Source organism: Orcinus orca, chromosome 11 (genome assembly GCF_937001465.1).
Source record: "Orcinus orca chromosome 11, mOrcOrc1.1, whole genome shotgun sequence".
Lineage (NCBI taxonomy): Eukaryota > Metazoa > Chordata > Mammalia > Artiodactyla > Delphinidae > Orcinus > Orcinus orca.
Genome location: NC_064569.1, coordinates 76,955,838 through 76,982,023, shown reverse-complemented (window position 1 = coordinate 76,982,023; position 26,186 = coordinate 76,955,838). Strand labels below are relative to the sequence as shown.

At 42.1% G+C, this 26,186-nt stretch overlaps 1 protein-coding gene across 2 annotated transcripts in view; it reads left to right on the top strand.

Annotated features, from left to right (window-relative positions):
• Positions 1 to 26,186, top strand: part of TMCC3 (transmembrane and coiled-coil domain family 3) — a 153,627-nt gene that overhangs the window by 103,862 nt on the left and 23,579 nt on the right. Inside the window, exon 5 of one of the 2 annotated variants that reach the window (XM_049695037.1) lies at positions 4,658 to 16,964. The exons of the other annotated variant lie outside the window; for it this stretch is intronic. Coding sequence (XP_049550994.1) covers positions 4,658 to 4,789 — 132 coding nt within the window. The 3' untranslated portion in view covers positions 4,790 to 16,964. Of the gene's footprint in view, positions 1 to 4,657; positions 16,965 to 26,186 lie in introns of those variants that run through there. 2 annotated transcript variants of the gene reach the window in all.

The following is a 26,186-nucleotide window of genomic DNA, read 5'->3' as shown; positions in this document are numbered from 1 at the left end:
AATCCTCCCTCCCCCCAGTTTTGACATGACCGTGGGCATTTTTGAAAACCAACTAGGGGGAAATTGAGCTGAGGATACATTTACAGTGTGTTAAATGGATATTTTTATGTGACTTCCAATTGTTTCATTAAGTTTACTCGTTGGCTGGGTGTAGGAATGGTTTTAGGAGTACTCCCACTGCCTGACTCACCCTGCCAGGTGACAAGAAGGTGCAGGGCTAGTGGTCATGTCACGATAAGACTGTGTCCCACGGTGCTCACCTCCAGAAATTTGTGGGAAGTGTAGGAGAAACAAGTTGGAAACATACAGAGCTGAAGATTGGTCTGTTAAAAAATTCTTCCAATTATCAGATGTGGAAAATTGTGAAATGGAGGACTGAATTCTTGACTTCTGATCAAAATTGAAACTGTCCCCTGCAGGAATATACCAGATAAAGCTACAGAAACGTATTATACTTTTTTTTTTCTTTTTTGATGGAAATTGTGGCAAATGGAATTTAATCCTGTGGGAGGTAAACCATAGTGGACATGTCTGTACGGGAAGTCGCATGATTCATGTCTCCTAATGTATCGGACCACGTCTTACCAAGACATTACCAATAACAGGTTGTGAAGCTAAAATCAACCTTTCTGAATGATCAACCTTGCTGGATAAAAACCTGAACTCTCTTTCTATTCCCTCTCTGGACAATGGTATTTCCAGCTTACTGTCATACGAAGAGACAATCAAAGAGCATGCAGCCAAAAAGCAAGAAAACTAGTGTTTTAGAAGTGTGCCAGACAGCTCATTAACACTAACGAATAGCTTATTTTTCTGTATTTTGTGTTTTGTATTTTCCCACTTTTCAAAGTTTGTAATGATTTAGTTTCTCCTATTCATTTTTGCATTTAGTTTTGTACTTGTCATTTTGCATTCACGTTCTTTCAAAGAGTGAACCCGGTTCAGGCCCCAGTAAACCTGGATCAGCCCCCATGCTCAGGCTGCAGTGACGAGGTGGGAATGAGTGGCCTGCCTGGAGCAGAGGTGGAGAAGAGGGGTGTCAGGGCTGGAAGTGGAGCAGGAAGGAGGATGGGGATCCGGCTGAGGGGAGGGCGGGTCCGTCGAGGTTGACGGTGCCTGGTGGGTTCTGGTCAAGCAGAGTGACGTTGAGAGAGGGGCTCCTTTTCTCGGGGAACAGATGCTTTGCAGCTGCTTCCACCTCCTGTACCTGTAATGAGTGGAGAGATGATTAAAGACTAAGACAGGTGGTAGGTTCTGGAATCCTGAAAAAGTCAAAAATTTGTCAACATCTCTGAAACAGACTTATAAGAGCTGACATGGAACAGATGAAGGTTCTCGCAGTTTGAGTGCTTTCCAAATCTCTCGGGATTCCTCAAGGAACAGGGTAGCCTCCCAATTCATCAAGAGTTGAGAGTGGATCCTAAAAGCCCCATCAGGGAAGCATCAACTTAAATGAAACTGGAAAAGGTGCATTTTCCAAGAATACTGACAAACATATGATGACATAAGATAAAATGCAAATTAAAAGGTGGCAGTCACACACATACATACACAGATGCAGAAATTAGACTAAAAATATAAAAGGCAGAAAACATACAATGGTTTTATCCAAAGACAAATGACATATAGGGGAAAATATCTGTAACTTATATCACAGCCAGAGATTAATTTTCCTAATATATCAGAGTTACTATACATCGATTTTTGAAAAAAGCCAACCGTCTACTAGAAAAATAGGCAGTTCATGAGAAAGGAGATACAGATGCCGCTGAGACATATGGAGAGATGTTCAACCTTATTCACAATAAGAAAATGCAAAATAAGACAGCACTGCAATATCACTTTCCAGCGATCAGATTGGCAGAGATAAAAGAAAGTCTGTAAAGATGCAGGGAAACAAGCTTTCTCATAAGTTGTTGGTAGGAGTGTAGATGCGATTTCTGTGGAGAGCAGTTTGGCAATATCTCCCCAAATTACAAGCACGTATATACCCTTTGACTCAGGAATCTGACTTCTAAGAATGTATCCAGTAGATGTGGTCACATACCCATGATATGACATATAGACAAGATTATGTGCAGCACTCTTTGCAATAACAAAAGATGGGAGACAACCCACATGTCCATCTAGAAGGGACCAAAGAAATAAATTACTGTATACCCGTATCTCGGAATATTACTCAGCTGTAGAAAAAGATAAAGAAGTTTGTTTTGTCAGCTGACATGAAATGATCATCAAGATATATAAAGTGAAAACAGCAAGATGTAGAAGAAATATAAAGTACTCTATCTACTATTACTGTTTTAAAAAGGATGGGTGGGAGGAAGGTATCCCTGTGTGTATTGTTAGAACAAGCATAACATGTCAATAAAGTTACATCGGAAACTCATATATTAGTTGCCTCCAGAGGAAAGCTGTGGGTACCTGAGGGATGAGGATGGAAGTAAAGAGCCTTGTGCCTTCCCGAAAAAGAGTGGAGGCACAGTAATTGGGGTCAACTCAGCAAATGTTAATTGAGGGCTGGCCTTATGGGAGGCACGGTGGCAGGTGCCAGGGACCCAGCAGTTAGTAAGACAGACAAGTGCCCTGCCCTCACAGAACTTACACCCTAGTGAAGGAAACAGGCAATGAACAAATAAAATATAAAGATGGACAGACAGATGGAGGGGGAGAAAGGGAGAGACAGACAGATGGAAAGAGAGAGAAAGAGAGAAAGAGGAAGAGAGAGAGAGGAAGGCACTTTGTAGAAAATTAAAAATGGCATTGGAGAGTACATACAGGTGGGAGATCTATTATCTTAGACAGGATGGTGGTCAGAGAAGGTCTCCTGTCATCCAGGTATCAGGCTGAGCATCCAGGGGCCGCGTGTAAAGGCCTGAAGGAGGTAGTTCTGAGCAGGCAGCAGGGAGGCCAGTGTGGCTCAAGCCGAGAGAGGGAGGGACTGTGACAGGTGGCTGAGCTGTGTCCCCGCATTGCACAGCCCTTCTCCAGGAGCTGTGCAGCCTGCCTGGGCACTGGTGGTGGTGTCAACTCCTCAGGGTTCCTGGGAAAGACCAGTCCCCTTTCTGACTTTAGCACAGGACAGCTCCAGCTTTAGAACTGTGCAAGGTAAACGGGTTAGTCCATTCTACATTGTGCAATGACGTCTGTCTTTTTAGCTGATGCCTGTAATGACATTTCTCTGAAATAACCTTCCAGGACCAAGGGATCCCTCTGATAACTCCAGTGCCACATCCCAAATGTAGCATTTGCTCCCATAGCACAAAAGCAGCCCTCCGTTCTCCTAGAGAGCCTGTGTATCTTGGAAGGAAACAGATGCAAACACCTCTTCCATTTTTGGCTATTCCTGAGCCTGTGCGTTCCGGAAGGAGTTGCAGATGAAGCAGCCTTCTGTGCTTCTCTTCTGAATGATGGCTGGCCCCGTGGGACTGCAGCTGCCCCAGTGGGTGCATCTTCTCTGTATGACACGTGCTATGTAAACTCTCTGATCACACCGGGTCCTCGCTTTTTAAGACAACAAATCCCCAGGGGAAGAGGGTTGCATCTTGCATAATTGGACAGTTGGCTGTATCCAGAGAGAAGTGTTTACAGAGCACATTGAAAGCCAGCCCAGGGACCCACATGTTTGCTCAGCATCCACATGGCAAACAGCGAGAGCCTCCCTTGAATGCAGGGGTCAGAAAGGGATTTTCTCAAATCTAAACCAGCCTCTGGGGTGATGGCTCATTCAAAGGCTGTAGTGGAGGAAAGGGTATTCTGGAATATTGGTGCCAGGGCTTAGCTCATCTGAGATGGACATAAAGAGTCTTTTCTGGGGCTTCCCTGGTGGCGCAGTGGTTGGGAGTCCGCCTGCCGATGCAGGGGACACGGGTTCGTGCCCCGGTCCGGGAAGATCCCACATGCCGCGGAGTGGCTGGGCCCGTGAGCCATGGCCGCTGAGCCTGCGCATCCGGAGCCTGTGCTCCGCAATGGGAGAGGCCACAGCAGTGAGAGGCCTGCATACCGCAAAAAAAAAAAAAAAAAAAAAGAGTCTTTTCTATGTCATTTTGCTTTTTTAGCAGCAGAATTGACCCTGGAATACTGAGGGGGCCCTGGGCCTGTTTCAGGGTCCAGGTGTCTGGAACAAGAGCTCAGAGGACAACTGTCAGAAGCAGGGGGGGTGGGAGAAGGCGGGAGGCCCACTGGCTGTGCTGAGAACAGGACCCCAGGCTTTCTGCACATGATTAGTGATGAGGAGCTCGTTGCCTAGCAACAGCAGCCCCTTCCCCCTTCTATCCAGACCCCTCAGGCTGCTTGTAATGTTTGGTGACATTTTTCTTTTCAGAGCAGACACACACAGTCGCCCCCTTAATTAGCTGAAGTTGGTGCCTACCGCTCCCCCCCTTTACTGGCTTATTGATCAGATCCTGATTAGAAATCATCCCCCCAAAGCGTTTAATTATTAATTGCACATTAATAATTGCTGTGTCAAGATAACCCCACAGATAGCTGTTCCTGTAAGTGGAAAGCTTAGACCAAGACCTGACACACAGGAAGTGCTGTATAAAAAGTACCTGTTCAAAGAATTAACGGGATCTCTTCCAGGAGATTCAAGGACTAATACCCACACTGAGCAGACGTGACTCTTTTCAAACAGCTTCTCTTTATTTTCTTTCAGACTCTGAGAATGCTCCTGCCAGAAGAATACTTAGACAGCATCCCCCCAAACTGCCCCCTTTTACAGATGGGGAAACCAAGGCTCAGCAACCTTGCCAAAGTCACACAGCTAATGACACCAGAGCTAGACTGAATCCAGACCTCCTGGTCCCCAGCCTCTTCCCACCACACTTCTGGTTTCTAAATTTAGTGTTCCCCAAAGATCTCACCAAGGGGTCTGTGAAAAATGCAGATTTATGATACTGACTGCCCCCCCAACCCCCTATTAGTGTCCTAAGGCTGATGTAACTAATTACCACAAACGTAGTGGCTTAAGACAGCACAAGTTTATTATCTAAAGCTCTGGAGGTAAGAAGTCCTAAAGTGGGTCTTACAGACGTAAAAGCAGGGTGTTAGCAGAGCTGAGTTCCTTCTGGAGGCTCTTGGGGAGAATCCGTTTCTTGTCTCTTCTGGCTTCTCAAGGCTGCCGGCTTTCCTTTGCTCATGGCTGCATCGCTTGGATCCCTGCTTCTGTCATCACATCTTCTCTGCCTCCCCTGCCTCCTTCTTTCCCTTCTAAGGACCCTTGTGATTACATGGGGCCCCTCTGAATAGTCCAGGTTAATCTCCCATCTCAAGATCCTAAATCTAGTCACACCTGAAAAGTCCCTTTTGCCATGTAAGGTCACATAGTCACATGTCCTGGGGATTGGGACATAGACATCTTTGGGGGTTCGGTATTCTGCACCCCAAGGTTCTGATTCTGTCTCCTGGGGTGGAGCGCAGGAATCTGCGCCATGAAGAACCCCGTGACTATTCACCGGGGGCTCCTAGAGCACACATAGGGGAGCCCCTGCTGCCCCTCTCTCTCTCTTCGCAAGAAGATGATGCCATTGGCAGGACGAAGTCCTTGTTTCCATTTAGTAAGATGAAAAGCTCAAGGCTGAGAAAGGTGAATTTCTAATTCAAGGTCCCACAGCTTTAGCCACGTGCCCTTGTCCCCACTCCCAGTAAATATCCTTTTCACGACCGCCCAGGCATCCGCGGTTCTCCTTCTACGTGGTGGCGCTTGCTCTGCTCCTCTTGCACTCGAGGGAACCAAGATCCGAGACGGGTCACGTGGCCTGGCCGAGGCTCCACTTCCTGGGCACGCCTTAACCCGGCTCCCCCGGGAGGTCTAGGAGACCTCAGACACCCCCTCTGCAATCCCGCCCGCACGGAGACGTATCCTTAGCAATCTGCGGAGAAACACTTTCTACCACAGAGTGAGATTGATGGGCTACATTAATTTCAAACACGCGAGACAGAAATGACATCTAAGCCTTTTGGTGGATTATCTACACAGAGCAGGCTGATGGGAGGCAGGGGTGTGGTGGTGACAGGCCTCTTCTGTTCCAGCCCCAGGAGGAAAAAATAACAAAGGAGACGCTGCGTTGCTGGTGCGCACGTGTGCGAATGAACACTAGGGGGCAGAGTTTGTCCAGGAATGGGAGCGCCCGTGCCGCTTTCCTGTGCTTTTAAGGACGATTTTAGAGGGGCGAGCTGATAGCAGGAAGGAGGGTCATTGCCTTTAATAGCTTCTTAGTCAATAGGTTTCTAATTGGGCTGTTAATCTGGAAATAAGTATAAAATAAGAAACCCAGGGTGTGGATTGAGAGCGGATGCAATGTGAATAATGAACATCCCACGAATGACTTTTTTAAAGGGTCAGTTGTCTCATAATCTTTGTTCTTCTCTTGACCGCTACATGGCAATTTGTCGTACGGCAGTAGGTCTCAGTATTGAGAAATGCCAAGTCATATTTTAATGGTTTTCTAGTACATAGCTTCTGCTGCTGAAAAACATTGAGAAATAGATATATATACATTAAATATACATCGGCACATATATATGCAGATTAATGTGATCACGTACTGACCCATAGACACTCCTCCTCACACCCGCTCCCATGCTGTCTCACCACCAGAATGGAACAAGCACTGCAGAGGTGGAAGGACAACAGCTACACGCTGATCCCTTGCTTGGGAGTTAACCCCAATAACACGCGACTCAGCCATCTGTTAAGGCAGTGACATTTAGGCATGTTTGAATCTACAGTGGCCTGAGGAGATTCTCTTGTTTAGAACACTAGTAACTACCGTATGACTATAGTTAATAACGCTGTATTGCATGTTTGAAAGTTGCTAAGAGAGTAGATCTTCAAAGTTCTCATCACCAGGGGAAAGAAACTTTTGGGACTATGTGTGGTGATGAATATTAACTAGCCTTATTCCGGTGATCATTTTGAAAAATGTACAAACATTGTATCATTATGTAATGCACCTGAAACTAATATATTGTTATATGTCAATTAGACCTCAATTAAAAAAAAAAAACAACCAAAAACAAACAAAACAATAACTACCATAAATGAGAACTCATTAGGTACCAGGCACTGAGGTTTTCTTGCATGATCTCACTTAAGCAATATAACCCTATAAGATAGATACTATTATTATTATCTTTATTTTCCAATTGAGGAAACTGAAACTAAGAGGGGTTAAGTAAATTGTCCAAGGTTAGCTAGCTAGGAAGTGGTTCTTCCAAGACTCAGACTGAGATCTGACACCAAAGCCCAGGTTCTTAGCTCCTGTCATTCTGGAAGCCCGAGCAGTCCTCTACTGATGGAAAAATCCTGGGTCATATGTTCTGACACTTTACATTCTAATCTGAGCATGGTGCTGATTTGGTCCATAGTCTTAGGAAAGTGAGTCCACCTCTCTGTTGAAACTTAAGATCTTATAGTGAGGCAAGTACTGAATAACTCAAGCAGTCAAAATAAATATAGTATAACCTGTATGTTAGAGACTTGGGGCATCAAGAGCCCAGATTAATGTAGAGTCCAGGGCTATCATCAGCCTTGAGATCTGCAGGAACCTGGCACTGGGTTCAGAAGAAGGAAGTTTCTGTAGTACGGAAATGTAACAGGCTGGTGTGACCTGAGTAGGATTATCCTGTCAAGCTCTGGGTTTAAGAATATGGATGGATCCCTCTCCTGCTCACGGGCCCTAGAGTTTGGGGGCCGTAGACGTGCAGGAGGATGGCCATATGTTGGGCAGACAGACCTGTGCATTGGACAAATGCTGTCCAAGGCTGTCACCTGGGGGTTGGCTGGAAGAAGTCACATGTTCCTTAAAGGACCACCATAAGCCTACTGGCACCGTGCCAGAGCACGCCCCAGGGCGACTTGGCCAGCCACAGGGAACAGCAGTCCTGCCACTGGCAATCACGAAGAGGCATACTGAGCTTTGGCTTTTCTTCCTCTTCCTCCAAAGCCAGAAGCGTTAGCATAGGGAGGGAGGGGAGTGGGGAAGAGAAGACCCTGTCTCCCCTCCACTTCCCCACTCCCAAACCTTCTAAAGCCTGTGACCTAGTCTGCGTTAGAGGCTAAGAGGAAAGCTTTGGATCAAATAAAGATTGAAATTTTAAATTGAACAGAGCTGAAGCTTAATAACTGAAGAGGAACCATCTTGATAACTAAAATGATGAAAAATTATAGAATCAGACTGGTATATACATAGCTAATGGAGCCTGCTACCCAGTGGGAAAAGGCGGTTCCACAGAGCATAACTGATAGATCTTTTTTGAGGGGGGAGAATCCTTTTCGTGTTTATTCCCCCAGAGAATTGACAATCTCCACTAAACCTGTTGCTCAAAGGAAAATCAATAAATAATACATATTCTGCCACAGGTGAAAGACTGGAGCCCGCTGTTCCAAACTGCACAGTTACATCCTGCGCATGCGTTGGTAACAAGGCTCTCCAGGACCTGGGTCTTGCAGGAGCATCTTGGGTACCTCAGATAATGGCGGAAAACGCCAAGGGTTTCTCTTCTTATCAAGATTGTAATTATATGTCTTTCTTCTGCTTTCACAACAAATGCTAGGTTAGGATATTTGTCTTCTTAAGCGCCCTCCCTCTGCTCAAAGACTTCTGCCCTCTGAGAGGTCTGGATTAATCCCCTCCATCTCCCCCCTGAACTTTCAGAGCTCATCTTGAACCCTGGGCTTCAGAATGGCTAACACAGTATGAACTTAATTTGCAGAAATAATTATGATAGTCTCCCCCCAACTCTGAGTTCCTTCCACCCATTGACTATATAGATTTGGGCAGTACAAGAACCCATAGACAGATATATCAGTGGAACAAAGGCAAAAGCCCAAAAATGGAACCAAGGACTATATCACAATCCACTCTGTGGTAAAAGATGATGTCATCAATTCATGGGAAGAGGAAAGAATATTCCATAAATAGTGCTTGAATAATTGGTTAACTACATGTGGAAAAACAAAAACATTTAAATTCTCACTTCATACCCATCAATTTCCAATGGATTAAAGACTTAGAGGTAATAAATAAAAGAATTAAAATGCAGAAGAAAATGTAAGTAAATATTTACCAGACCTTGAGATTGGGGAATAACTTTACAAACATAACAACAATAAAGAAATCACATAAGAAAACATGATAACTTTGAATATATAAAATTTAAAAATGTATACACTTTTTATATTTAAAGAATATAAATACGGTAAAAAAGTATGGTGGTAACATGGCCCATTAATCCCCATTGCGCCAGCTGACAGTGAGCCAACAGCCAGTATGTGAGTGAGACCATCCTAGACCATCTGTTCCCCAGCTATGCCACCAGCTGACAGCAGATGCATGAATGAGCCCAGCCGAGATCAGCTACACCTGGTCCAGGTCATCAGCTACATCTTGCTGACCCATAGATTTGTAAGCAATAGTAAATGTTTTCTGGTTTAGAACACAAAGTTTTAAGGCGATTTGTTAGGCAGAATTAGATAAATGATGCAAAATGAAAATGACAAATTGGAACAAGTCTGTGCAAGAAATATGAAAGATAAAGATTAAAATCTTTATTATGAAATGAGGTCTTATAAATCAACAAGAAAAGCAACATCTGCCACAGAGAAATGGCTATAGGACATGAGGAGATAAGTCCTTAAGGAAGAAAAAGAAATGGCTTAATAAACTAATGGGAAAAGATTAGACTTCACAGAAATGAAAAGTGCAATCTGAATATTAAACCACATATGTATTTTTTACTTATTAAATTAACAACAATGTATTAAAATATTCAATCATGATGAGTGTAGTAGTGGGATGGGCACTCTCATATCTATGTATGGAAGTATAATTAACAAACCATTTTTTGAATGTAATTTAGCAAGATTTAGAGAAAGCCTTTGGGGCAGATGCAGTTGGTTGGTGTGGAACACTGCATTATTGTTCCCAATTCCTCATCATGCTCTTTGCGTGATTCTGTAGTTCCTTTTCCTAGAAGCAAAGTGTACTTTCTTGCATATTGACATTGTGCTTGGCTTGTGGCCTGTTTTTGGCCGATGGAGTGTTAACAAATGTGTCCTGCAAGCAGAGCCTTCAGCATCCTCTGGTTTCAAGTTTGTTCTCTTGCATTTCTCGTTTTACCACAAGAAGAACTTCCCCTGTGTGCTCCTGCCCCTTCAGTCTGAGACCCAGAGTGAACACGTGGATTTGGGAAGATGGAAATGGCAGTGGCAGAATAGTGTTTGGAACTTGCGTAATCTCCACATAAAAACAGAGAGCACTTGAGTAGCAAAACCCAAAACCCACAGATCTTTTCCAACAACACCAGGTGAGAAGGGATCCCTGTGGACTCTGAAATACAAGCAGGTGAGGAGAAATCATTGATGGTCACAAGAAAAGCAGTGGGACATCTAACAAACCTGAGAACAAGAAACCCCTAAAATATCTAACAGGTATTCACTGGAAAGCTCTGCAAGCTAGTTTTAGGACAACAGCTGAAACTCTGTGCCGACTACAATTAGCAGGTGAGTACACAGGCCTGGAGTAAGTCCTGAAAGGTGTGGAGCGGTCTAGCCCCTGTGAACTCTCAAAACTCACCAGCGAGGGCTCCTTTTGAGGACAGGGCCCTTCCCTGAGGATACTGCTGGGAGTGGGATTAAAACTGAGCAGACACCATTGTAAAGCAATTATACCCCAATAAACATGTTAAAAAAAAAAACAAAACTGAACAGAACAGGCACTATAGTGATGAAGGAAAAGAAAGTCCAGATAAAAGTGGATGAGGGGAACATATCCAGGAACTCTTACAAAGCAAGCTGTTATATTTTTGTACTACATGAAACACAACAGAATGAGTAACTTTGTGAAGTTAAAAAAGTTATCCTTGGTAAAAACCTCCTTGTAAGAGGTCAAATCTTATACAAAGTTATTCTAAGAAAAATTAGAATAAGGAGCAGAATAATATCCCTACAGATAATGAAAGCAGGCCAGAAATATTTGCTTTAAAAAAATAAGAAAGAAAAATAAGAAAAATTTAATGTACTATTTCAAAATGAGCTAAAAGACATTAAGAAATGATACAAAATATGAAAGACTAAATTAATGAGAAATAGAAAAACTCAGAAATGAAGTGACAGAAATTAGGAAAAACATAGAAGTAAAATAAATGAAGGCTAAACTACAACAAATCCAGTGAATAAATACACAGATAATGCCTTAAGAGAAATAGAAGGTGAAAATGGGGAAATTTTTAAAAATAAATTAAGAAAGAGATAAAGATTTGAGAAACAATACAACTATTCAATAAATATAAACAAAGAAGATCCAGCGTATGGTGAACAGAAGTTCCTGAAGAAGAAAAGCAAGAGAATTGAACAAATACTAAATATAATTCAAGAAAAATTTTTCTGAAATAAACTCAAAAGTACATATTAAAAGAGCACACTACGCATATGAGAATATTGAACTGAATGACCAATACCAAGAGAAATTTTAGTGAAATTTCTGGATTTTAAAGAAAAAGGAAAAAAACTTCTTTAGGCATCTAGGTTGAAAGAACATGTGGCTTATAAGGGAAGGAAGATTGTTATTAGACTTTTTGATTGTAGCACTTTATGTCAGAAGAAAATGGAATAGTATTATATATTGTGACATCCAAGTAAAGAAAATGTGACTTTCAAGAACACAGAGAAGCTGTTATCAACATGAAGGAACTTAGGGAATATTCTTCCTATGAGTTTTTCCTCAGGAATCTATTAGAGAACAAGCTTTAGGTAACCAAAATGACTAGAGAGACTTTGATATAAGGAATTATGGTGAGCATTACATATATAGTTACTTGTAGTTGAAGACCAAATAAGAGTAAAAGAGAGAATATAGTATGTGATGATTGTATGTTTTGACAATATGGATGTAGTACAATTAAAAGAAAAATGAAGTGGGATGGGGGTAGGGTATACAAAATTTAAAAAAATTGTTTCTAGTAACATAGTTGGTGGTGCTTATTCTGAGTATTACTAATCTGAAACCGTTCTGTGTATAATGTAGGATAAAGTAAATGAGCAATCATGGGATATTCTGTCATTCCTTATGTCCTTGAGAACCATACCAGAATTCTTGTTATAGATAAAGGAGATTCAGGAGTAATATAAAAGAGATTAAAGAATAGCCCCGTAGTCCTGAATTTGGATTGGAAGTATCACTGTGAACTCATGAAATGTTTCATCTTAAAAAATATATTTCCTAGTTCTGTTCACTATAAAAGACGAGAAATATTGACCAACCCATCCAATAGCATAAGAGATTGTGGTTATGAAATGCCATTTTCCACTAAAAGAAAACCAGCACTTCTTGAAGAAATGACTGATTCCAAATCTGTGGCAAAAATTATCCTGGAATATTTTGTCATATCAGACAGCAAGAAATCTGTCAAAGACAATTTGGGTTATGTCAAAGTGACATAGAAGTCAACTGGAAGAAGTTCCCAGGGGTCAAAAATAAGAAAATTTAAGCTGCAATAAGGATAAGAATTGCCATGGATCAAAACACATTGAATATATTCAAATTCATGAATTCATAATAATAAACGAATTGGCCTCCTTTGGAGGATAATAGGGAGTTAATTCATTCTTTTGAAAACTAGATAAATAAAAGAAAAGAAACAAGCATTATCCCGCCTTTCCCATATAAGCTGTACCACTGGGTAGCCATTAGGAGATGAGAGGATGTGTTTTCTCTTAAAAAGTAATTTATTTAATAAGTAAGGTGAAACGATAGACTTATTATCATTTTGCAACTCAAATGAATTAATCGGTGTAGGCATTGAGCATTAAAGGCTGGTAACATAAAAAAAAAGCAGTGAAAAACAGGTATCACCTATAGACTTGCCATAAAGTAAAAGCAGGTTAAACCTGATTCTATTCAAGCCTCTAGATTCAGCTGCCTATTTGCAGGAAATATGAAGGACAAAGGAATGTGCTGAGTTGTACTATGAATATGCAATCAGCAAAATCCAGGCTGTGGGACATTCTATAGATAAATAGGCCCAGGTTCTTAAACAGATAAATTATAAGAAAAGAAAAATATAGAGAAGGAAATGGTATATTAAAAAGGACTTAAATGATATGTCAATTAAAAAAATACTAAACCATAGGGTCTATGGTTATGTACATGAATGATTAAGCCATAAACCAATGCAAGGAAGTGATTACTGTAAGAGTCAGAATTGTGGTTATTTGTGGGGAAGGAGAGGGGTATATTTGTGATGGGGCATATAGGGAGAGTTCTGGGTGTCTGGCAAAGTTCTATTTCTTAACCTGGGTGGTGGTTACAAGGGTGTTTGTTTTATAATAATTCACTAAGATATATATTTATTTTGTATTGTTTTCTTTATTTTTATTTTACAATGAAAAGTGAAAACAAAAATGACCAAACATAGAGCAGACCTTAGCCCAACCATAGGCAAGTCTAGCCAAATCCAATCTAGCTTAGCCATTTAATTGATCCAAGATGTGGTCAAGAAAAAATGTTTATTGTTTTTTACCTCTAAATTCTGGGGTGATCTGTTACACAGCACTATTGTGACTTCTGCTGTGTCATACAGTTGACTACACAGAAGCTATATCAAACCTCTTATTTCATTATTGAATCTGGAAAGGGAAAGATATTGTTTTCCTAGCCTCCCAGCAGTTAATGATGGCCATTCGATACAGTACTGGGAATAAGCCAGTGAGAAAATTCTCATAGAGGGTTTGTGGGAAAGACTTTCTTTTCTGACTAAAGGATAGCTGTATATGAGGAGATTCTCTCACTTTCCTGACTTCATATATTCCTGCTTTCCTGAATTTTGGTTGTGTGACAGTGTGATGCTTAGAACCATCTTGCAATCATGAGCAACAAGCACAAGGATGAAAAGTCAATCTTCTGAGGATGTTAGAGAAAAAAATAAAAGAGTCTGATTTCTTGATGACATCATTGAGTTTTCCTGCCTTCTTTCAGACATCTTAGTTATATAAGCAATAAATATCCCAGTTGTTAGTTAGCTTTTCTGTTACTTGCAGCTGACATTCTATTACTTCCTAACTTACTTTAAAAAAATGTTCATATACTTTAACCCAGTAGTCCCATTTTCATCAACTTAGATTCAGAAAGTAATCCAAGATATAGTCAAAGGATGTTTATCAAGGCATTTAGCTATAAAGAGGAATAACAGAAAATAATCTAAAAGTTCAGTATAAAAAATGATTATATAAAATATCAATAGGATGACATTATGCATCTGTTAACATTTTTTTTGGAGAATATTTAATAAGGATACGGAAAATGCTTATGAATAGAAAAAATTAATATATAAAATTCACAGGGGATTTCAACGAAACATTTAGAGAAGAGTAAACACCTATCCTTCTCAAATTTTTCAAAAACTGCGGGGACTTCCCTGGTGGCACAATGCAGGGGACACGGGTTTGATCCCTGGTCCAGGAAGAACCCATGTGCCATGGAGCAACTAAGGCCGTGTGCCACAACTACTGACCCTGCGCTCTAGAGCCCGTGAGCCACAACTACTGCCCATGTGCCACAACTGCTGAAGCCCACGCAGCTAGCCTGTGCTCCTCAACAAGAGAAGCCACCGCAATGAGAAGCCCACGCACCAAATCGAAGAGTAGACCCCGCTCACCACAACTAGAGAAAGCCTGCACACAGCAACAAAGACCCAATGCAACCAAAAATAAATAAACAAAAATAAAATTTAAAATTAAAAAACACAAAAAACTGCAGAGGTCTCATTCTATGAGGCCAGTACCACTGTCATACCAAAACCGGACAAAGATATCACAAAGAAGAAAATTAAGGCTAATATCTCTGATGAACCTAGATGTGAAATCCATTAGCAAACTGAATATTAGCAAACTGAATTCAACAATACATTAAAATGCTCATACACCATGGTCAAGTGGGATTTATCTCAGGGGTGCAAGGATAGTTCAATATCTGCAAATCAACCACATTAACAAATTAAAGAATAAAAATCATATGACCATCTCATATCAATAGATGTATCTCAATAGATGCAGAAAAAGTGTCTGACAAAATTCAACATCCATTTATGGTAAAAACTCTCAACTAAGTGGGTATAGAGAGAATGTACCTCAACATAATAGTGGCCATATATGACACGCTCACAGATAACATCATACTCAACAGTGATAAACTGAAAGCATTTCCTCTAAGATTAGGAACAAGACAAGGATGCCTACTCTCACCAGTCTTCTTCAACATAGTATTGGAAGTCCTAGCCACAGCAATTAGACAAGGAAGAGAAATAAAAGGAATTCAAATTGGAATGGAAGAAGTAAAACTGTCACTGTTTGCAGGTGACGTAATATTAATACTATATATAGAAAATCCTAAAGATGCCACCAAATAACTCCTAGAACTCATCAATGAATTTGGTAAAGTTGTAGGATACAAAATCAATATACAGAAATCTGTTGCATCTCTATACACTAAGAACGAACTATCAGAAAGAGAAATTAAGAAAACAATCCCATTTATAATTGCATCAAAAGAATAAAATACCTAGAAATAAAACCTAACTAAGGAGATGAAAGATCTACACTCAGAAAACTATAACACACTGATGAAAGAAATTGAAGATGACACAAATGGAGAGATATACTGTGCTCATGGATTGGAAGAATTAATATTTTGTTAAAATGTCCATACTACCCAAGGCAATCTATCCATACAAATTCAATGCAATCCCTATCAAAATACCAATGGCATTTTTCACAAAACTAGAACAAATAATTCTAAAATTTGTATGGAAACACTAAAGATCCCAAATAGCCAAAATAATATTGAGAAAGAAGAACAAACAAAGCTGGAGGTAGCATGCTCCCTGGTTTCAAACTATACTACAAAGCTACAGTAATCAAAACTGTATGGTACTGGCACAAAAGCAGACACATTAGATAAATGGAACAGAATAGAGGGCCCAGAAATGAACCCACTTGTATATGGGCAATTAATCTATGACAAAGGAGGCAAGGATATACAATGGGGAAAAGACAGCCTCTTCACTAAAGGGTGTTGGGAAAACTGGACAGCTACATGCAAAAGAATCGAACTAGACTACTTCCTCACACTATTTACAAAAATAAATTCAAAATAGATTAGAGGGTTAAGTGTAAGACCTGAAACCACAAAATTTCTAGAAGAAAACATAGGCAGTATGCTTTTTAACATTGGTCTTAGCTGTATTTTTTGGATATGTCACCTCAGGCAAGGGAAACAAAAGCAACAATAAACAAATGAGACTACATCAAACAAAAAAGTTTTTGCCCAGCAAAGGAAACTGTCAACAAAATGAAAAGACTGCCTACTGAATGAGAGAAGATATTTGCAAATGATATATCCAATAAGGACTTTATACCCAAAATCTTACAAAGAACTCATACAACTCAACATCAGAAAACCCAAACAACCCAAGTAAAAAATGGGCAGAGGATACGAGTAGACATTTTTCCAAAGAAGACATACAGATGACCAACAGGTACATAAAAAGATGCTTAACATCACTAATCATCAGGGAAATGCGAATCAAAACCACAATGAGATATCACCTCACACCTTTCAGAGTGGCAGTTATCAAAAAGACCACAGGGCTTCCCTGGTGGCGCAGTGGCTGAGAGTCCGCCTGCCGATGCAGGGGACACGGGTTCGTGCCCCAGTCTGGGAAGATCCCACATGCCACGGAGCGGCTGGGCCCGTGAGCCATGGCTGCTGAGCCTGCGCGTCCGGAGCCCGTGCTCCGCAACGGGAGAGGCCACAACAGTGAGAGGCCCGCATACCACAAAAAAAAAAAAAAAAAAGACCACAAATAACAGGTGTTGGTGAGGATGTAAAGAAAAGGGAACTCTTGAGCACTGTTGATGGGATTGTAAATTGGTGCAGCCACTATGGAAAACAGTACGTAGATTCCTCAAGAAATTACAAATAGAACTACCATATGATCCAGCATTTCCACTTCTGGGTGTTTATCCAAAGAAAACAAAAACACTAATTAGAAAAGATATATGCACCCCTCTGTTCACTGCAGTATTATTTATAATAGCCAAGATATGAAAGCAACCTAAGTGCCCATCAATAGATGAATGGATAAAGAAGATGTGGTATGTATGTATGTGTGTGTGTATATATATATGTATATATACACACACAATGAAATATTATTCAGCCATAAAAAATAATGAAATCTTGCCATTTGTGACAGCATGGGTGGACCTAGAGGATACTATGCTAAGTGAAAAACGTCAGACAGAAAAAGACAAACACTGTATGATTTCACTTATATGTGGAATCTAAAAAATAAAACAAATAAACAAAACAGAATCATAGATACAGAAAACAAACAGGTGGGTTTCCGGAGGAGAGGGAGTTGTGGGGAGGGGAGAAATAGGTGAGGGAGGTTTAAGAGGTACAGACTTCCAGTTGCAAAATAAATGATTCAAGGGAATGAAATGTACAGTGTGGGGAATATAGTCCATAATTATGCACCATTTAAAAACAAAAACAAAAAAACCTGTGAGTGATGTCTGAGAAAATAGCAGAGTAAAGACTTCTAAAAAATCCTCAGTCCCATTAAAGCAATGAGAAAACTGGGAAAATTGTCAGAATCAACGAGAGAATGTTGATTCAAGAAAAGTGACTGGATTTCAGTAAAAGCAGTGAGCTTTGTGGCATTTTAATTAGTTGTATTCCATCCTCTTCTTCCCAGTTCTGCAGTAGCCTTGAAAACGAACATCACACAATCATGTTGAAAACCAGTAGCCTGGCAGCCACCAGAGGAAGCAGAACAGAGCTGGAGCTCCTTCAAAGCCCCATCCCCAGAGAGTGTCATTATTTGACCTGTCTGGTGGTTGGTTCGCTGGAAGATCCCACGTACAAGGCTGTCTTTATTTGACTTCATCCAGAGGTTGCCCAGCGTGAAGAGCCTTTCCCCAGGGGTGTTTTCAAGAGCAGTCAGAGGCAAAACCACTGGCTGCCTCAGGTGTTGGATAACTTTGGGCAAACCATAACCAAAAGCCTGAACAAAAGTCTAGGGAATGCGATGCCTACAGGGGCCTTTGAAAAGCTCCAAGATATTACTGGTAATCTAAGAAGGCCGTGTGCATGCTACGGCTGTGCATCCGACCAGGGCTGTGTGCGAGCTCAGGTAGGCATGAGGGGGGCCTGCGCTCTCCCCTCTGGCTCACCTTGAGGCTCTGTGTCAGCAGTGAGTGAAGGCCAAGGTGGAGTTGGGAACTGCCTTTCAACTGAGTGTTGAAAGCATGCCCCAGCGTGCACATAGAGCCGTTCAACAAAGGCTGGGGAACTTCTTGGCTCTAGGCATTTAAAGAAATCGGCCACTACACCAAGCAGATACTTCAGTGGCCACATACGACAAAGAACAGACTTTATAGATCAGCTCAGAAAGTCCCCAGACAACAACAGTCAGGAGCGAGAACACCAACAAAACCTGGTATTTCCAGAGTTATTTCATTATATTACTTAAAACGTTCAGTTTTCAAAAAAATATATATATGAAAAAAAAACCCCTAAGGTAATGTGACACTCTTAGGTATATACTCGAGAGAATTGAAAATATATGTTCACAGAAAAACTTGTACTTGGGCTTCCCTGGTGGCGCAGTGGTTGAGAGTCCGCCTGCCGATGCAGGGGACACGGGTTTGTGCCCCGGTCCGGGAAGATCCCACATGCCGCGGAGCGGCTGGGCCCATGAGCCATGGCCGCTGAGCCTGCGCGTCTGGAGCCTGTGCTCCGCAATGGGAGAGGCCACAACAGTGAGAGACCCGCGTACCGCAAAAAAAAAAAACCAAACAAAAAACTTGTACTTGAATGTTCATAGAAGCATTATTCATAATAAGCAAAAAAGTGGTAATACCCCAAATTTCTATTGACTGATGAGTAGATCAGTGAAGTGTGGTCTATCCTTACCATAGAATACTACCCATCCATAAACAGGAACGCATTACTGATGCAAGCTCCAACACGCATGCACCTGGAAACACGCTGAGTGGAAGGAGCCAGACACAAAGAGCCATGTGGTGTATGATTCCACTTACAGAAAATATCCAGAGGGGCCTAATCCATACCGACAGAATGTAAGTTAGTGGTTTGGGGGGATTTGAGGGGAGGGGGTTTGGGGAGTGATGGCTAATGGGTGTGAGATTTCTTCAGATTGATGAAAATGTTCTGGAATTAGACAGTGGTGGTGGTGGTTGCAAAGCTTTGTGACTGTCCTCAATGCCACTGAATTGTATACTGTAAAAGGGTGAATTTGATGGCATGTGAATTGTGTGTCAATGAAAACAAACTGTGAATAGTATGATTCCAGTTTTGTTTAAAATACCCTATTTGATACAGATCTTGTGCAACTTCTCAAAATCCCCTGACTGCCTTCTTCTTTCTCTTTGTTGATTGGTGCCCCACACCAAGTCACCTCTTTACCTCCAGACTCCATTGAAATGTCACCATGAGACATAGGATCTGGTTTCATAGGAAGCCACCAAGGGGCTACGTGATGTAACTTGGAAGCTGAGGAAAGTTAGTTCCATGTGGGTGAGCTTCGATGAATAGAAATTAGGAGACAGGATGGCATCAGAAGGAATTCCGTGATACTTTCCCAATATTCCTCCATTCCTTGGATTGTATCAGTGTGGTTTGTCTTTGAAAGCCTCCCAAAGTCCCTCACGCTAAGTGAACACATCTGCAACGTGACTTGCTATGTCTCATTGTAGCTTGTCACGAAGAGATGGCCGGCACGATAAAGCTTCGCACTACATTACGCTGCATCTTTCCTTGCCTCATGCTGTCTCTTCTCTTCACCCTTCAGCCGTGTGCTGGCCTCTCCTAAATAAAGCGTCAGCACTGCAATCCTTGGTTCCGCTTTTCAGAGCAGCCAGGCTAAGAAAAACGCATATAAATTTAAAAATTTGGATGAAACTCCCTAATATCAATAGTGGTAATTGTGGAAGCACGCAGCTTTTATTTTCTTCTTTACTTTTTGCTGTTATCCAAATTTTTGATAATGAACATGTTTTTCACACTTAGAAAAATAAAACAAAAAACACAAAGCAACTGGGTTTGGCGTACCTCCTCAAAGAGAATCCTTTTTACTTATCCAGATATTAGTCAGTCACCTAAATAGCCTCTTTGTTTACTGTCTTTTGGCACTTGCTGAGAATGGGTAAAGTTCACTTAATTATTCATTCAACAAATATTTTTTGAGTGCCTACTGTATTTTAGACACTGTTCTAGGAAACTAGGATCTGTCAGTGGAACAGACAACATCCTTGTTCTCAGCTTATATTCTAATGGAGAGAGTCAGACAATAACTGAACAAATAAAGAAACATGTTAGTTTTGATAAGTGCTGTAAAGAATAAAGCTGGGTAAAGGGATTGTGAACAATGGAAGTGGTTTGGGATGATAGTTTAGGGATTGCTGCTCTAAAGGAGTCATTTGAGTAGAGAACTAGATGAAATAAAGGAGATAACCACATGGACTTCTGGGGGGGGCGAAATATTCTAGAAAGAAAGAACAGCATATGCAAAGGCCCTGAGGCAGGACAGGGCTTGGCATGTTTGAGTGGCCATGTCTATAGCTTATTTGAGGAATAGCAAGGAGGTCAGTGTGGCTGGAGCAGAGTGATGGAGTAGAGAGTGGTAGCAGAGGAGGTTAGAGAGGTGACAGGAGCTCCAGGGTGTAGGGCCTTACAGGCCTTGGTAAGGACGTTGGATTTGACCTTGAGTAAGATGGGAAGCTATTGGAGGGTTAAAAATTTTGGAGGGGATAAAATTTACCATTTTAACCATTTTAAGTGTACAGTTCAGTGGCCTTAAGTACGTTCATGTCTTTGTGCAACCGTTATCACTGTTCATCTCCAGAACATTTTCATCATCACAAATCGAAACTTTGTATCCATTGAATAATAACTTCCCATTTCCCTCCCCTGCAGCCCCTGGTGAACACTGTTCTACTTTCTGTCTCTGTGAGTTTGACTATTACAGGTGCCTCATATAAGTGAAATCGGATAATACTTATCCTTTCATGTCTATAGCTTATTTCACTCAGCATAAAGTCCTTAAGGTTCACCTGTGTTGTAGTAAGGGTCAGAATTCCATTGGAAGGTTTTGAGCTGAGGAGTGAGATGACTTTACTTACACTGCGAAAGGATAACTCTGGGTGCTTTGTGGAAAGAGACTGTAGGCAACGCAGGCAGAAATGCAAAGACCAATCCCAAGGCCATTGTAAGTCCAGATGAGAAATGACGGTGGACTGGACTCAGGTGGCAGTGCTGGAAATGATGAGAGATTTCAGGATCGAGATGTATTCCAAAGGCAGAGCTAACCAAATTTGCTGAGGGATTGGGTTTCGGGTATGAGAAAGAGTACAGGCAAGGATGATCAAAGGAGTTGTGTCTGACAACTTGTAGAGTGAGGCAGTAATTCACAGAAATGGCCAAGGATGCAGGTGGAGTGGGATTCGGCACTGTGTGTGTGTGTGTGTGTTTGTGTGTGTGTGTGTGTATGTGTTAAAGTTTAATTCTGAACATATCAAGTTTGGAATGATTATTAGACTTCCAAGTAGAGATATAGACTATGGATATACAAATCTAGAGTTCAAGGGGGAGGAGAGAAGTTAGGGCTTGAGATACAAAATTAGGTGTCCTATGTTCATAAAAGCCCTGGACTTAAAGCCCTAGATCTGGATGAGATTCCCCCATGACCTAAACACAAATCTAGACAAGAAGAGGTCTAAGGAGGAAGGCCGGGGGCACTCTGATGCTCAGAGGCCAGGAAGATGAAGATGACCCAGCAAATGAGATTGAGAGTGAAGGGCCAGTCCATTAGGAGCACAATCCTGAAAGAGACGGTTAATGAACAGAACAGTTCAGGAGGAGGGATTCATCAAGTAAGGAAGATTGGAAATCACCATAAGAATGACAATGGGGAGGTCTCCTGGGTCCTTATCAAGACTGGTTCCTCATCACTCTTCCACATAAATTGGGAGGTCAGTTCTGAGAGCTTTCCTTTATTCTCCCAAAGGGAGAGAGTTGAAGAGAGTAAGAAAGTAAGTGTCCTAAATCCAATGAGCGCTACTTCCAAGGATCCTTTATCTTCTACCCGCTGAGTCACCTGAGACCTTGCTGCTGAGGTCACAGCATTGATTCCTTCAACTAGGTCACTTAGCTTTTCCTAGGGTTTCCCTTTGGATCACAGATTGTCCAGAGTTTTCAGAGCTTGTCCCCGTGGTCCCCATCCTGTGTTTGTTTGGGTTTGTCTCCTTGCCTTGTCAAGTTTGGTTTTATACAAGAACTTTCCATTTTTCACATTCCAAGCTTTGTCTTCCTGACCAGACTATTTGCATCCATTAAGCTTTTTCCCCTCGTGCCTGCTGACCGCGTCTCTTCTCATCATTTAAATTGCATTTCTACATTCAGCTCCATTTCCACTGCCGAACTGGGAAATGTCTATCCATCATTCTATGAAAATTTTTGAGTGCTGCCTGTGCAGAGTCCTGTCATAAATGCTACACAGTATACCAATAATTTGACACAGTCTTTGTCTTTAACTTCCCTCCGAGGTAATTTGGAAGAGAAAAAACTAATATGTAAAATGAGAGGTAACTACACAATAAATCATGTTTTCCAAAAATTACCATCAATTCATACTGATGCCAAATGCGAGTCAGGGAAGATGGCATTTGAGCTGGGACACTGAGAGATGAGAAGGTTTGAATAATAGAAAGGAAAGGGGTGGGCAGCCCAGGAAGAGGAAAGATAATTAAAACCTTGATGACAGGAAGGTACAAGGAAAGGTAAATTTGATACAGGTTGTAGAGTATGAATATGAAGCATTAGATGCAAGGAATTTAATAGTGGCTGCTCAAGAGTTTTTGAATAATGTGAAAGCAATGCTGAGAAGAACAGCTTGGAAGCTTTGGTCAGTGTGAAGAATTAGGAGTCAAGGGGACCAGTGAAAAGACTGGTGCAGTAGTCCAGCTCTGACGGGATAAGAGCCTGGGCTTCCAACTGGTGTAGGACAGAGCACTTCTTTCCTGAGACTTTCACCAGCTGATTTCTCTTGGTCCAGGTTTAATCATGAGCCCATCTCTGAGCATATCTCCATGGCAATGGATATGTGGTGATCTGATTGGCTAGGTTCTGGCCCTGGGGGTGGGGCCAACTCCACCCAACCACTGACAGAGGGAGAGGGGTGGTCCCAAAGGGAAATCAAGACTGTTATCGGAAGGGAGGCTAGAGGCTGAGAATATAAAACTAGTCCTTCTCACTGCTTTCCGTTCATTCTTCCACCTACCACAGACTAACCCACCGCTCCATGGAAACTGTTCTCACCAAGATCACTCACTCCTTGTTTACCAAGCCGAAGATCTTTTCGTGCCTTATTATCTGCTGCATTTGACACTGTTCTGCCCTCTAACTATTAGTATTTTCCAAGGTTCAGTTTTCGGCTCAGTCTCTTCTTCCTGTCTGCATTTTCTCCTTCTTTGGCTGCCTCAGAAGAGTTCAGACACTTCCTCCTCCCACCTATCTTGGACATACCTCTATTGTGGCACATCTTACACTGTACTGTGATTATTTGCGTGCATCAGAGGCTATATCTTTGTAGCTCCAGCCCCTGGCACTCAACAGGAGTAGACTCAATGACTCAAAAGAAATGGAGGGTGCTGGGGAAGTCAGTTTTGGAAAGAAAGAGAGTGAATTTGACTTCAGATTGCTGTGTCAGGGATGGTGGGACCATCAAACAGCAGTGTCCAGTGGAGACAATTGAAGACATGGTGCTAGGAGGAGCCCACTGGATTAAATTTCATGAGAATCGAGACCTTACCTGTCTTGTTCTAGCTTCTAGAATATGGCACAAGGTAGGTGCTCAATAAATATTTGTTGAAACAGTGCAGGGAGGTGATAGGTGGAACCATGTGTGATTGAGATTTCTAAGGGTGGGCACAGAGCCAGGCCTGACCCCAGGGGAAGGGTCCTGCATTTAAGAGAAAGGATGAAGACCAGATGTCACATGCAGGCAGACATGTGCCAACAAACAAGGGGCGGGGGCCTTTCTCTTCATGTGCCCCTTTTTTATTAGGAAAGAAATCTTTCTTAGAACCCCTTTATTCGATTTCACCATATTTCATTGCCTGAATTAGGTCACATGCCCATGCTGGGCTGCCGGAGAGGTGAGAAAGCAAATATGTGACCTTTTCAGACTCTATCAAGACTCTGTAAATCGAGTTTGATGACATGGAAGAAAGGAGAAGGTACAGGGATGGCTAAGGGATTGTATCTGCCTCATAGAGAGAAGTGAAATTTTAAATGGGGAGGAAGAGGAGTACAGATTTTCTTTAAAAACCCAGACTTACTTTGGGGACATTCTTTCAGGTTCAAAGGGTTCTTCCAAATTAATTCTTCTAGTACATTACACAATATGCAAATGATCCAGGAAAACTGAATCTCCTCTCGCGTCCCCTCCTGCTCACCTCCTTCTCAGCAGCAGCATCAGGATCTTGGTTTGAACACTTAAACAACACTGGGGTGTCTGTTCTCCTCCAGGTCAGGGGGGAAGTTGAATTTCAATGACTCCAGTTCGAAGCAGTGGTGTACTCTAGGAAAGCTGACTCTGAGATTTGCCAGATGGGTCAGAACTATTTGCAGTCTTAAAAAGGCTTGAAATCGGGCTTCCCTGGTGGAGCAATGGTTGAGAGTCCGCCTGCCGATGCAGGGGACACGGGTTCGTGCCCCGGTCCAGGAAGATCCCACATGCCACGGAGCGGCTGGGCCCGTGAGCCACAGCCACTGAGCCTGCACGTCCGGAGCCTGTGCTCAACAACGGGAGAGGCCACAACAGTGAGAGGCCTGCGTACCGCAAAAAAAAAAATAATAATAATAATAAAAAGGCCTGAAATCATAGCCCTGACACAAAGCTGCAGGGAGCAGAAAGTGCAGCCTTCCCCTTCTGAAAACAGCATCAAGGAAAATGTTGCCACAAAAGAATTCATTTTCCTGTTCCCTATCCCAGCCTGCAGTTGGGCCTAGACTCCTGTTCCTGAGGGACACAGTACAGCGGTGTGAGATGGGAAAAGGAAAGGAGCCAATGATTTTTTAATGCTGGATTTTTGAAGTGAAGGAGAACGTGATGATTACTAGAAAAAGGAAAAAGTGCAGGCGGAGGAAGTGATTGGGAAAACCACTGGCAGGGCTAAAGCAGTGGAGAAGCCGCCCTAGACTGACAGCAGGACAGAAAAAGACCTTTGTCAGAGGCAGAAAGAGACAGTGGCCAACAGGTCAAGGTAGACAGCAGCCAACAGGTCAAGGGAGGCCTTCCTGCCCTTTTATGTGGAATCCAAAAAAAGCCAAACTCAGAGCAACAGGGAGTAGAGTGGTGGTTACCAGGGGCCGGGGGTGCTTGGGGAAATGGGGAGATATTGGTAAATGGGTACAAACTTCCAGCTACACGATTAGCTTGTTTTGGGGATCTAACATACAGCATGGTGATTGTAGCTACTAATACTGTATTATATACTTGAAAGTTGCTGAAAGAGTAGATCTTAAGTGTTCTTACCACAGAAAAGAAATGGTAATTATATGATGGGATGGAGGTGTCATCTAAGTCTGTGGCGGTAATCATTCTGCAATATGTAAGGGTGTCAAATCAACAGGTTGTTACACATTACACTTACACAATGTTATATGTCAAGTGCATCTCGATAAAGCCGGGAGGTGGGAAGGATGGCCTTCACAATGTCAGGACCACAGGGGAAATGTTTTCCACAAGCAGCCGACTTATTATAATAGCATTTCGGAAGCACTGACCGTGCCAGGCACTGTTCTAAGTTTCTACTTGTATTATCTCACTTGGCAGGTAGTCTTAGTTTTCTTCCATGACAGAAAAAGAAGCCTAAGCACAGAGAGGTTAAGAAATCCCTTGTTCCGAGTCCCTGAGTGACTGAAGGGGGAAGGCAGGGTGTAAGGGAAGGCTGTCTGACTCTGGTTAGCACTTGTGAGCTGCTCTGCTAAATCGCTTCCAGCTGGTGATGCAGGCTTCCTTATCACTTAGCAGAGACAGCTCTGGTCACTGGGGGCAGCTGAATTTCCATGGAGAAAGGAGCATCTCCTGGCGGCTTT